Source organism: Amblyomma maculatum, chromosome 11 (assembly GCF_055883805.1).
Source record: "Amblyomma maculatum isolate TAMU_Amacu chromosome 11, ASM5588380v1, whole genome shotgun sequence".
NCBI lineage: Eukaryota > Metazoa > Arthropoda > Arachnida > Ixodida > Ixodidae > Amblyomma > Amblyomma maculatum.
This window is the reverse complement of record NC_139354.1, coordinates 15,013,553-15,026,650: the sequence shown is the minus strand read 5'-3', so window position 1 is coordinate 15,026,650 and position 13,098 is coordinate 15,013,553. Positions and strand designations below refer to the sequence as shown.

Here is a 13,098-nt window from a genome sequence, read left to right as displayed (position 1 = left end):
AGGCTTGAAACATATTTTCACTCTTACCGAGGGCCGCAAACGCAAATAAAAAACTGATTCTAGTGGCGCTGGTCACCAGTAAGGCAGGGATATCAGCTTCAAGATTACGCCATGATCGGTTCCTCTATCCACCCATGATGTAATTCACCCTTAAGAACTGATTTAAAAAATGAAACCACAGGTGACACTTCGCTTTTTTTTGGCAGCGTAATTTTACGCTGCCAAAATATGCACTCTACTTATCAAGACCAACTAGCCCGTCTTTCTACGTTAACTTCGCTTTTCTTCGAGGTTAATGTCATTATAGGGTTAGTTCAACATTTTTGTTTGTAATTTCCAACTTTATTGCAATCCTTTATTAACTGCACACGGCCACACGCTTGCCCTGAAAGCTGAAACACTCGTCAGCCTATCAGCATAAATGAAGGAGTAGAACTCCAACAGCATCCACGGGAATATATTGCTTTGAGCACTGTAGCTGTGAAACCAGCCTCCTCTAAAAAAGCGTATGATGAATTAGTAATAATCTAATGATAACTTAGTGATATTTGTGTGATAAATGACAAGTTTCCTGTACGTATCTAAATGTCACCCAATTTCTGTGTGACATATGATAAATTCGATTATATCCCCGGTCATACAAAACGTATACCATACGTCTCATTCAAATCTCACACAACTTCACAAAGGCCGCAATACAAAGTATCGCACATAAAATATTGGCTTAATTAGGTAAAGGCTTAGTTTAGCCGCCGCTGTGAACAGCCGACTGGGCAGCATGGTTGTGGCTCCGCGTGCAGCTCCTCCCTATGCTCTCGTTCCAGTGCGACACTTTTAGCGTGAACTTTATCAAAGTCTTTAAAAGAACTTGTAGACGGGCTAAATGGTTTTCCGCTTCAGACGCTGTCAAGACATGTTACGAGTTGTTATGCCTTGGATCCAGATAGCGCCTGTCCCGTGTCCTTCCTTTTCTCTCGTGTGCGTGTGTGTTTTTCTGCGCTAAGAATGTCGCCTGAAGCTAAACACCATCTAGCCCGTCTACAAGTTCTTTTAAACCATTTGTCTGCATCTCAGGGCCCTTTTCTCTGTGAAGTTTCCTCGTCGTCGTCTGTTATGATCAATATGCTCGTGTCGCTCTTAGTTGCATCAACATGCCGCGCAAGGTACATTACATTCTGCTTTCGAAAGGGTCTTGTACCACCGGACGTGAGTGCCTTGTTTGGCTTTTTGAGACTGCCCCTAGGGCTACTCAGGCGTGTTTGCAGATGCTTGAAATCTGAACTTTGGCGGCAGGTGCGACGCTGTCAAGACATGTTACGAGTTCTGTGTTATGCCTTGGATCCAAGTAGCGCCTGTCCCGGGTCCTTCCTTTTCTCTCGTGTGCGTGTGTGTTTTTCTGCGCTAAGAATGGCGTCTGAAGTTTATCAAAGTCGGCGGTCCCAAAAACTCAAGGTCCGCCCAGCAAGCTTTTGATGGCATTGTTGTGGCTGGCACCGCTTTTATCACCTTTCATCGTCAACAAAGCAAAAGGCAAAAAACCACGAAAGGTACTTGTTCTGTCCCCTCCTCGTCCTTTGTGGATTTAGCGCTTTGCTTTGTTGACGATGAACCAACACGCCCAAACATTTTCCCTTCTGAAGCACCTTTCGTAGCTGGTTCTTTCTAACACGCCCATCGACTTCTCACTCGGTGACGAAGATAATTTCGTTCTTAACAAGCGAAACAAGAAACAAGATAGGAAAGGCGACAAAGCTCACGGTGAGCGCTTGTGCAGTGTTTTAATATAGTAATAACTTTAAATTTATTTAGCGAACGTGTCAACAAACTCAGGTCGGGTTTTGCAGCATTAGCGGTATTGCTATCATTCTTTAAACTTCGTTTGTGTATTGAGTTTGACGACTAAAGGGATCTGGAACTGCAATCTCACGTTTGACTAAAACTTGTCTGGTCTGGTAGCAGATTCATATATTAAGAAAAGGAACGCCGACCAAAGGTTATTTTTAATACGAGGACACCTCTGCTTCCGTACGGAAGCCTTTATCGCTCTTGATCAAAGCTTCTGTGCGGAAACCAAAAAGTCTTCATGATAAGAACCTTTTGTCGGCGTTCCTTTTCTTAATACATGGATCTGTGGCTATGGCCTCATAGCACGTCACTCAACGCCGCTACACCTGTGGGCTCCACAACCATGCCCGCCACTGTGCCGAACACTTCGATGGTGACTCCCAAATGTGGCCCGCACCACACCTAGAATTCTACTTCGACCGATTTCAAACACGGTGTCCCTACTGATCGTCTATAGCGAACACAATGGGGACCCCAAAATTGGACCCAGACCGTTCCCGAAATTTAACCCCATTCTATTGGGACCGAAGCCGATACCTAGGCTGATTCGACTATAGTGAGCTTAGTAGGGACCTCAAATTTAGTCTGGACCACTTCCTAATTTGACCCCGGCCACCCCCAAAACTTGTCTCAGTCCGATTTGTACTGAAATCGACATACAAGTTAATTCGGAAGTGGCAAAAACGTCGTTGATTTTCGAATTTCTCGCTCAAATTCTCGCTTTTTATTTTTTTTTTTTTTTGCTCAGGTCTTTCGTAGCGCTCAGGTTTGCCCCTTGGAACTTGCCTATATTTTTCCTCTACCCCTTCCCTTTTTACTCCTGTCATCGTCTACCCCCATTTTCTTGCCTTTTCTTTTAGCACGATAACGTTACCAACCGCTTTACCTAGAAAACCCTGCGTCGGCCTTGTCAGTGTTGTGAACGAGAAATCGCGGGCATGGCTTTGGAAGGTTGTAGTTGGAAGGTGCCATGGCCGAGTAATGATTTTTCTATAGGTAGTGTGACGCAGTAAGCCCACTTTATTTGACAAATTTGGAAATAGCTGCCAACTCTGGCAGGCCAGTTAAAGTTGGGAGGCCCGGAGGCTAATCAGCCTCGCAAAATCCTTGAATACCTCGCAAGACACGCTGCACCTATAGCCTATGGCAAGTTTAATGCCCTCGCGTTAAAATGAGCCTTCGATAGCATCAAACCAGAGGCCATCCGCTAAGGCACTTTGGACGCTAATTGCGAAGGAAGAGCATTCAAGTATACAATATTTTGCTCCGCAACATTACTGCAATGATAGCCGTTCGCAGGATAGCAACTGCACTGAAAAAAAAAAAAAAAACGCAATACAAAAGTCACAAGGATTTTCATAAAGACGCACAATCATAATCATTAAACTTAACTTCAGAGTCATTATCGCCACCTCTATCATCATTGTCACTATCACTAACTGCATCGTCATTATCTTGCCACTATCATGCTGACGCTAGAAGAGGTCAATTACGACCTTGCAGCACTAGTTTGCTCGCTCGGCTGGCAATGGGGGAGGCGATGGTTGGATTCCCGATGGAGACATTTTGTTTCTGTCAGTGCGTGTCATCATTTTGCAGCCCATCCCAGTCAAAAAAAAACTACAGAACTGTGTAAAAAATACGACAAAATATCCTGTAGTTCTGTCGTAACAATCAAATTTTTCTGTAGTTCTGTAGTACTTACCTGCAGTTCTGTAGTTTTCCTGTAGTGTATTTCTGTTGTCTGTAGTTCTGTAGCACTTTTCTGTTGTAACTACAGAAATTTCTGAGGTTACTACAGAATGTTTTGTTGTCACAACAGGTTTCCCGTCAAAAACCGCACAGAAATTCTGTCGCAACATCAGAAAATTTTCTGTAGTTTTTCCGACTGGGATGGGCCAAAGAAGGCTTTAGCCTTATAAAAATGTCCTATACGTATAGACTTCAATGTACAAAGACTAGAAGGCCGCAGACATAGCCGTAACAAGAAAGGGGTATTGACCAGAATATCGGTTAAAACATAAGATATAGCCGAAAAAATATCCATAGAGCACGCCTCTGTTGAAATAAACATACGATATAAGAATTACACAGAAGTCAACGGCCCGAAAATTCAGGAACACGCGATATAAGAATTACACAGAAGTCAGCAGCCAGAAAATTCAGGGCAGGAATTTCCTAAATAGGGGGTCAGCAACCTACCAAATAGTAGGCCAAACAAGAGTTGCATAACCGCCAGGAAGCACAATGTCATATGAGTTCCGCGGCACAAAGAGTGAGTTAAATGTAACTACTTGACTACACTGGCCAAAGAATCGAACGTACAGGATCAGAAGCAGTTGGAGACGCTTACGGCCAGAGCTACCCTTAAGGACTATCTCCTGATCGAGTGCGAGACGCTGGCCACGAGCCTCCAAACGACTTCTGGACCACGGAAGACCACCCAGTGCTTATGTCACCATCCTCTAATCCTCCTTCCTTTTACATAAATAAATTGTGTAATCAATAAATCAATCCGTTTGGAAAAGCAGCCGTTCGAACCCATTCTTAAAATACCACTTTACGTGGAAGACCACTCGGCATGCACAAAAACCACTGGCTGTACAGGAGCCTCACTTATTGCCTCCGTGGCCAAGGACCATAGTAGATAGCGGCCCTGATAGACTCATGGTCGGTGACTCCCTTAATGCCATAGAATGTCTACTCGCCTCCCCTCCCGATTTTCCGTGCGAATGTGGCGCGAGCCAAGAAGCGCAACCCCAAAGAGATATTTTCGCCTTTTCTGCCTATTCCCACGTTCCGTATTCCTTCTTGCGATTACATAATTCATGAACGACGTTTCTTAGCCTACGAGGGACTCTGCACAAATGGTGAAAGTGTTAAAATTGATTTTAGGTAAGGGGTACGAGAAAACCTCGTCCCTTTAACGGATATGGCCACTCCCATTTACTGACTGCTTCGCGTTCTCTTTGCAGGGTAAACTATACCTACAACATACAACCAGGTATAGCGCCTGACAGGAACGTTGTCGTCGTTAACTACGGTAAATATGTATCCACTGCATCTGCAGCATGGTCATTATTTAATTTACGCCTATTTATTAGTCAATAGAAACAGTTAACAGCCTAAACGATACAGACGGTGAGCGCTCGGGTCGAGCAGCTTTACGCGCCGCGAACAAAACATTCCATAGCTAACAAGGCTTAGGCCACTCAGTATAATAACTACTTTTTCTTTTCAGATTATGACCACCCACTAATAGATCATTACATATATAGCAACAATGAAAACTGCATTGTCATGGAGTTCCCCATGAATGATCAACAAGGTGAGCAGGATTTCAATAGATTTTGTGAAATAGATTGAGTATAAATTTGGAGTGTTTTTTTTTTTTCATTCTGGGACAGACATGGCACGAACAGTGACGACAGAAATGACTCCGACAATCTCTCGCAGCCTTGCTCCTAGCACATTGTTTTGCCTGAGAACAGCATAGCAGCATTTCTACATAAGACCTTCTCTCGGTACATTAAACCACACATCAATTAGATGGCTCAGAGCAATCATGCTGCTTTCCATTGAATGCGCGATCTGGAACACTATCCATTTGTTAAACGTATTCTTTTACGACTGGCATATGCTACGTAAAAGAAAGCTTCAATGTTTAATTTCTCTCTCGAAGAGTTTTCATAAACAGCCATTCACTTGTTTTAGATCAAAAGCTCGTTATCGGACATTTTCAGCGAAACCCAGCCCCGGCCGTGTCTATGAACTACACATTATAGTTAGTGGGCTATGCACATGAGGCGCCCCACGTGAAATTCAAGTAACCGCCCATAGCTTATGACAGTGTTGGGGGCGCTCGCGTCGGGGTTAGCGCAACGCTGATAGGTGGTGTAAGGATGGTGTACGAGGAGGTTACCTGTTTGTGAATTGTCGAGTTTTACGTCTCGAAGAGAGCTATGACCCACGCCGCCATGGCACACTATGAAATACTTTTGACCTGCAGCGTCTGTTGGTTGACCACTGACGGCATACAGCACCGTTCAAAAGCGCCGTACGCCCATCAGCCAGAGCCCTAACCCAACGAGCTACCATGACTGGTAATTTCATTGAGTCCAATGGTTCACGCAGCGGCATTGCGAAACGTTGTGGTGCTTGTAATTAAGCGAGAGGGTATCAAGGACAATGATGCAGGCGATGAGGGTAATGCGCTTGTTTGACCCAATGCTCGCTTATACTTGAGTAGAGAAGTGCTACGACCGGACTATACGCACTCTGTATACCACTGAGCATGGGTACGTCCCCTTATGTCCTATCGACGCAATTTCTTTAAACTGGTAGCGCAAATCCCTTTTTATAGGCACATGCTGAGCTACTTACGTACGCTGCATGAAGTAGTGGGAACTGGTTTGATATAACAAACCAACGACGTCACGATACACTCACAAGGATAAATGTCAGGCATCTTAGACTCTAGGTAGTGCTGCGCGCCACAGCTGGGCTTACCAAGCCTTCGGTGGCTTAACGATTTACGCGCCAAAGGTGTAATGATTGCGTAATGTTTTGATGCCTTAACTAATTCTTTTCTGCATTCACAGAGTGCGTATTGTGGGTGACTAAAGAAGTTGTAGACAACCCTCCTCAAATCTGCCTCGACCAGTTCCAGGACAATTGTGATGATGGAGTGCTAGCATATGACAAGGATTCGTGTGCAGAGTTTCTTCAATAGAAGTCTGACCAAGGCAGGGGCCTTCCTTTAAAGCGACCACAATAGATTTACCCAGACATGAAATAAATCTTGTTTACGTTCATTCATAGAAACTTATTTTTGCTGTTTTGTGTCTTTTAAGAGCTTTCCAATCTTTCCAGTCACCTATCCCCAATAGGGGACAATGCATTCTGAATCTTTAACCCAACGTTTCGGACCTGGTGTGCTACAGTTTGTGGGGCCATCTGGGAGCCGACGCGCACGAAAATGCTGTTTAGATCCGCCGGTTCCACCTATATTATGCTCCGTTAAAAATTCATAAGCATTAAGTGGCCATATTCGAAGGAGTTTGTCCCCAGAGTTTGTCATCACGATTGCGATGAACTGAAAAGTTAAACAAAAAGGAAAGAAACGTATGCGAAAGCGGACCGAAGAATCTAGCCAGGGAAGTTGTGTGGTCAAAATGGAGTCATTAGTCAATTATTTATATCCAAAAAGCTACTCAGGCGTCGAAATAGCCGAGAGAGCTAATGTCGACGTCCACGCGGACGTGACGTCATGCAACCGCAAGACATCTGTTTTGGACTTCAGAGGGAAAAGTGCTACTAAGGGGTCAAGATCGATCAAAAAGTGATCAATAAGTATCAGTTAATTAAAATAAAATATAATTCGGTAAAAAGGTGCAAGGAGGAGCAAACAAACGCATAAGTAGAGACGGGTGTGTGTCGTGACGTCGCCTCTGCGACGCTGCCTTGGTGACTGCCACCGGCGATGTCATGGCGTCCCTAGCAACTTCGCGCCGCCATTGTGAACCCCAAACAACGGTCATGGGCAGCCAGCGGAGCAGCATGTCTGGGCGGGTTGGGAGAGGAGGCGTACCGGTACAAAAAACTTTGTCGCGGTGGCCTAGTGTAGTGCGACGTTGTACCACCGGAGGATTACTGCGCAGCTTGCTACACAACGTCGTCAACAACTCAGTTTCTATCATAATTTCCACAGTGTGAAATCTCTACAATGGGCGCCCGATGTGCAGCGGCAACGCCCATGCATACGCTTAGCCTCTACCTCTAGTGCAGATTCTACAGTGTTCTCGGAATTTTTGTCACGGCTTACCACAGGAACAACCAGCAAACGCACACGAAAACACTCCACTACATTTAGTGTTGGGCCTTTTGTTATCAAGACAGCGTCAGGAATATGCGGCCAGAAAGCTACCTAAGATCAAAATTTTTTCGAATCTGCAGGGTTACCGCGAGTGTTGTCGAACAGAGTCGATAACGGTATCGCTCAGCTGCATCATAAAAGTAGTTGTGAGTAATTGAGAAGTGGTAGAGGTTAATGAGTGGTGTCAATCGATAGAAGGTGACGTAATGTTGTGTCCGAAATAATATGTAGGCAAATAAGGTAATTATGTATTTAATTAGAGGCAAAACACCCAGAATCGTGTTCGCAGCAGTTGTAATTCAGAAGTCGTAGAGGTTAATGAGTGATGTCAATCGATAAAGGGTGGCGTAATGTTGTGTAAGCAAAAATAATTCGGCTAATAAGTTAATTAGGTAATTAATTAGAGGCAAAAAATGAAAAATTAAAGGCAAAATGGTCTCATTAGCGAATGGCTCGGCGCCATATTTGAATGCATCAAATATTAAAAGAGTTAATTAAATCAAATTAGGGTGACGTCAAGGATGTGACGTCACGCAATCTGAAGTCGAGCCAAAAAAGGGACATAGGAAGAGATTCATGCGCAATTTCAAAGTACCAAAGACTAATGTAGTTAATTAAGGCAGTCAGTTAGGGTGACGTCAAGGATGTGAAGTCACGCAACCGGAAGTAGAGCCGAAAAAGGGCATAGGAAAGGATTGGCGCGAGATTTGAAAGTACCAAAGACTAAAATGAATAAACAAGAAGTGAATTAATGTGACGTGGATGATGTGACTTCACGCAACCGGAAGTTGAGCCGCCGGAAAAGGGCATTGAAAGGAATTGGCGCGAAATTTGCAAAATCATGTTCGCAGCCACTGTGAGTAATTGAGAAGTCGTAGAGGTTAATGAGTGGTGTCAATCGACAGAGGGTGACACAATGTTGTGTGATAAAATAGTTAATCCAATAAGTTAATTAGATAAATAATTAGAGGCAAAAAAATGAAAAAGTAAAGGCGAAAATGGTCTCATTAGCGAATGGCTTGGCGCCACACTTGAATGTATCAAATACTAATAGTTATTTAAATCAGTCGGTTAGGGTTACGTCAAGAATGTGACTTCACGCAACCTGAAGTCGAGCCAAAAAAGGGCATAGGAATTGACTGGCGCGCAATTTGAAAGTACCAGACTAAAATGGGTAAACAAGACGTGAATTAGGCAACTTGAAGCAACTAGAAGCAACCAGAAGCAACCAACAGCAGCATCCGTGTTTTCCCATTACTCCAATGCAGATTCTGCAGTGCTCTTTAATTTTTTGTTTCGCATCGATGGCACATGCTACGGGGCTATGAAATTCCTCAGTGCTATAGTAAATGACCACCTCATGAAACTTTCTGACTCTCAATCCCATTCTCTAAATAAAAGCAAAATAATATTATTTCGGCTGCACTTTATTGGCGGAGGTGGTGTGCAAACCGGCCAAAGCAGCCGCGCCGCAACAGCGGCAGCCGGCTCTGAGCGGAAACTTGCTTGCATCGCAGCTGTCGCTTCTATACCAGCGACCCGGTACGGGTCAGCGATCCTCAGGAAATTTCAGTTTTTTACATTCGGCTTATTATTTACGTGAAAAAAGAAATTTAGCGCGTTTTCTGACGTTTTTTTGTGTTGTCGGTGCGCCCGACTTGAGGGAGGTGCGGCCGGCACAGAGCGGCGGTGGCGCAGCAAGTGCTGCCATCAGACGGAGGTCGCTCGAGATGAGAGGCCGATCGCCAACCGCGCGGCGAAAATATCTAGCCCGGCTTGATCGGTGGTAAACGGCCGCCGGTCGACCGTACACAGGTTTGCTGCTTGAAAATTGCTCCATGTGGGTCGGCCTTAACGGCGACCCGGCTCGATCGCTGAACGGGCGAATGAGAGCTGCGCTCTAAAATACAATACACGTGCCGACCAGCTTCAATCGGCACTTTGAATCAGTTCGCCAATGTCCACATCTTGTGGTCTGCTTCAGTACCTACCGGAGCCTATTTCAAGCAGCGTTTAGAACCCGCATATGCAAAGTCTGAAATAAGACCACGCGCACTATTAGAAAACCAACTGCAAAATCAAACTCATCGCCTACCCCAATGGCGTTGTACAAAATGTCTTTCATTCGGAACGCGCATTGCCCGAAGATATCTGAGGGAGTATGGCGTACTGAAAACTCATTCACGCACGTTGTATACCTCCTTGAGTTTGTAGAACTGCAACCGCGCCAAAATTTTTCCATCATACGCGCAAACATGAAGTTCACAATGTCAACATACGGGCCAACTACGTGCTGGGTTGAGCCCGCACAGCAGGACACGCTGAAACGCGCACCCAGCCATGTTTGTCCTGCTTCTCAGCGTCATTCGGTTCCTCAAGATCTGGGCGGATAGCATCAGAACTAGCAAAGGGGCCCAGAACTTTTAGCTCATCGAAAGCAAAGTGCACTTCTCCGGTTTAAAGGACTATAGACACCAAAATTTGGTGGCATTTTTCTTCTCGTTAATGATTCATTACTGTATATCAATCCGCACGCAGTTTTCGCTTACGGCCGCTAAATAATTTATAATTCAGTCTTTTTTTTTCTCACTAGCTTCGGTTTAGATATCCGAGAGATGGCTGTGACGTCACAATCATATCTTGATGCGCGGCATGGAAAAACAGCGATATAATCGTTCATTCTTCACTTCTAATGATTCCTGTTCTTGAGGCAGACTAGCTTTATCATTGTAGTGAATTCAAATGACATAGCAATGATTACATCGCTGTATTTGCATCCTTTGCTTGACCCAGACCTGACTGTGACGTCACAGCCATCGTTCGGCTGTTGAAACCAAATTCAAAACTGGTGAGAAACGAAATTCGATTATACATTTTCCACCAGTCGTAGGCGAATGTTACGTGGTGATCCGTGTACAGTAATGTCCTAGGCATCATTATAAATGGTAAAACACGAACCCAAAAATTAGATGTATATAGTCCTTTAAGGTTTGGTTTGGTTTGGTTTGTGGGGTTTAAGGTCACAAAGCGACTCAGGCTATGAGAGACACCGTAGTAGAGGTATCCGAAAATTTCTACCACCCGGGGTTCTTTAACATGCAATAACAACGCACAACATACGGGCACCTTGCTTTACGCTTCCATCGAAAAGCGGCCGTCGTAGCCGGCATTCGATCTCGCATCCTTTGGCGCAGCAATCGATCCGGACATCTTTCGGTTTGGCATTCCGCAGCCTTCACCAAGATCTCTCATCTATATATTTCCCGAGCCAGCATCCAGGGCCATAATCTGCAGCAAGTCCTTATCATCACTTGAGTCTCCGGCCACGAGGGCGTGACGAAAAAAATTAAGAGCTGATATCCTCGCTCCTAATTTTTCTATTTGAAACTTTTGCCATCAGGCATATTGAAAAGGGAGCGAGTGTGCGGGAGATACGTCCGTGTGCTCCGCAACTCTCGGGCTACCCCCCGCAACTCGCCGTTCTCGCGCAGTCTCACTTTTCCGAGAAAACGGTGTCCCACTGCCACCGTTCACACAGTTACGTGGAATCCGTAGCCGAGATCCAGTTCGCCGAAGCGTCTCAACCCCGGCCTTTCCACCACTGGCATGCCACTCTCGAGGACGCGCATGAGATTTATCGCCGCCTGTTACACAAACCAAATTTTAAAAAAACGTACAAACACCCAATGGGCGTTCGACGGGGTCCGCGGACGGCGTTCGGGGCCTCGCGCACTAACGAAACGTTGCACTAACGAACAAGGCAAACACAGAACGGCCAAACGCCTTTCAATGCGCGAGACCCCTCACCCCTCAAGAAAGACATAAAATAGACAACGCGCACGCGCAGGGACACTTCACACTGTAACCAAAATCAAGAAAAAGGTCCCCCCTCTCTGGGTGAACGGGCGCCGCTCCGTCGGCGCGTCTCCATGCACAAATTATTTTATGCGACTTACATAAATGAGACATCACGGAATACAATTCTCTACCTGAGGAAAATTAATACAACCAAGACATACACATTTGGTAGCGCCAAAAATGGAAGCATTTGTTATATATTTTATTTAGTGTTATAATAATAGACTTCTGTCAAAATAAAATATTTTGATAGAAAATAAAAAGTTATTTGCCATTTTAACTTCAAGTGAAATAGTATTCCATATTTTTACACCGACATACTGCATGTATTAGGCGCTGGCCGTAAAAGTTTCTTGTGATAGGAAGGTTAAAGTTTATGTTGCTTGCATTTCTGGTGTTCCTGTTGAGTGTAACAAATAATTGTAATTGGTAAAGGGTGAGCATTCAGGTGAATGGCATTTATTGCAAGGCACACTTTTATTTCTGACGCGAGAGTAAAAGGGAGTATATGAAGCTCTGAGAACGATAAAGGTGTAGATGGGTGCCAATTCGAGAAGGTCACTATGCGTACAGCTCTTTTTTGAAGACGAATGATGAGATTTAAGTATGTTTTAAATGTGAATGTCCATTACTCGCTGCAATAGATAAGGTGGGAATGAAATATGGCAAAGTAAACCGTTTTTAATATACGGGTACAGAAATATATTCGCGTTCCAAAAAAGAATATATCAAATTGAAGCAAGTTTCGAACACACATTTGTAATGTGTTCTTTAAAGTTTAACTGGTTGTCAATTGTAATACCTAAATATTTTATTGATTCTGTCTCCTCCAAGGCTGATCCACCAATTAAAATATTGAGGCTAGAAGTGGGAACGAACTTAATTCTGGGACGAAATAAAACAAATTTTATTTCTGATTTATTTGCCGGGAGTTCATTGCAGTTAAACCATTCATTTATTGGACATGCTTCAGAATTAATTACTGCTTCTATTTCTAAAAGTAACTTGCCTGAAAATATTACTGCTGTGTCATCAGCATATAGAACAGCCTTAGAGGAAGATAAAATTTGTGGGAAATCATTAATATATAAAGAGTACAAAGTAGGTCCTAGGACAGAACCTTGGGGAACGCCTGTTTCAACTCTTTGAAGGGGGGAGGAAAAACCGTCAAGATAAACGTATTGCTTCCTGTTTGAAGGATAAATAGCAAAAAATGCAAGTGTAGACCCGAGGAATTCGTAGTGTTCAAGCTGTTTCAACTAAATAGAGTAACTAACAGTATCTACTTTTTTTTTTAATCAAGAAACAGTACTACCGGAATTTCATTATTGTTTGGTTTGGTTTGTAGGATTTAACGTCCCAAAGCAACTCAGGCTATGAGAGACGCCGTAGTGGAGGACTCCTGAAATTTCGACCATCTGGGTTTTTTTAACGTGCACTGACATCGCACAGCGCACGGGCGCCTTGCTGTTCGCCTTCATCGAAAAGCAAGGCGCCCGTGTGCTGTGCGATGTCAGTGC

General features: G+C 44.2%; 1 protein-coding gene across 1 annotated transcript in view; it reads left to right on the top strand.

Moving 5' to 3' along the window:
* LOC146172916 (uncharacterized) overlaps positions 1-6,660 on the top strand; it is a 9,461-nt gene extending 2,801 nt beyond the window's left edge. Inside the window, exons 3-5 of the mRNA XM_084584464.1 lie at positions 4,821-4,888; positions 5,087-5,173; positions 6,447-6,660. Of these exons, the coding sequence (XP_084440590.1) occupies positions 4,821-4,888; positions 5,087-5,173; positions 6,447-6,577 (286 nt within the window). The 3' untranslated portion in view covers positions 6,578-6,660. The remainder of the gene's footprint in view (positions 1-4,820; positions 4,889-5,086; positions 5,174-6,446) is intronic.
* Positions 6,661-13,098: the final 6,438 nt, after the last annotated feature.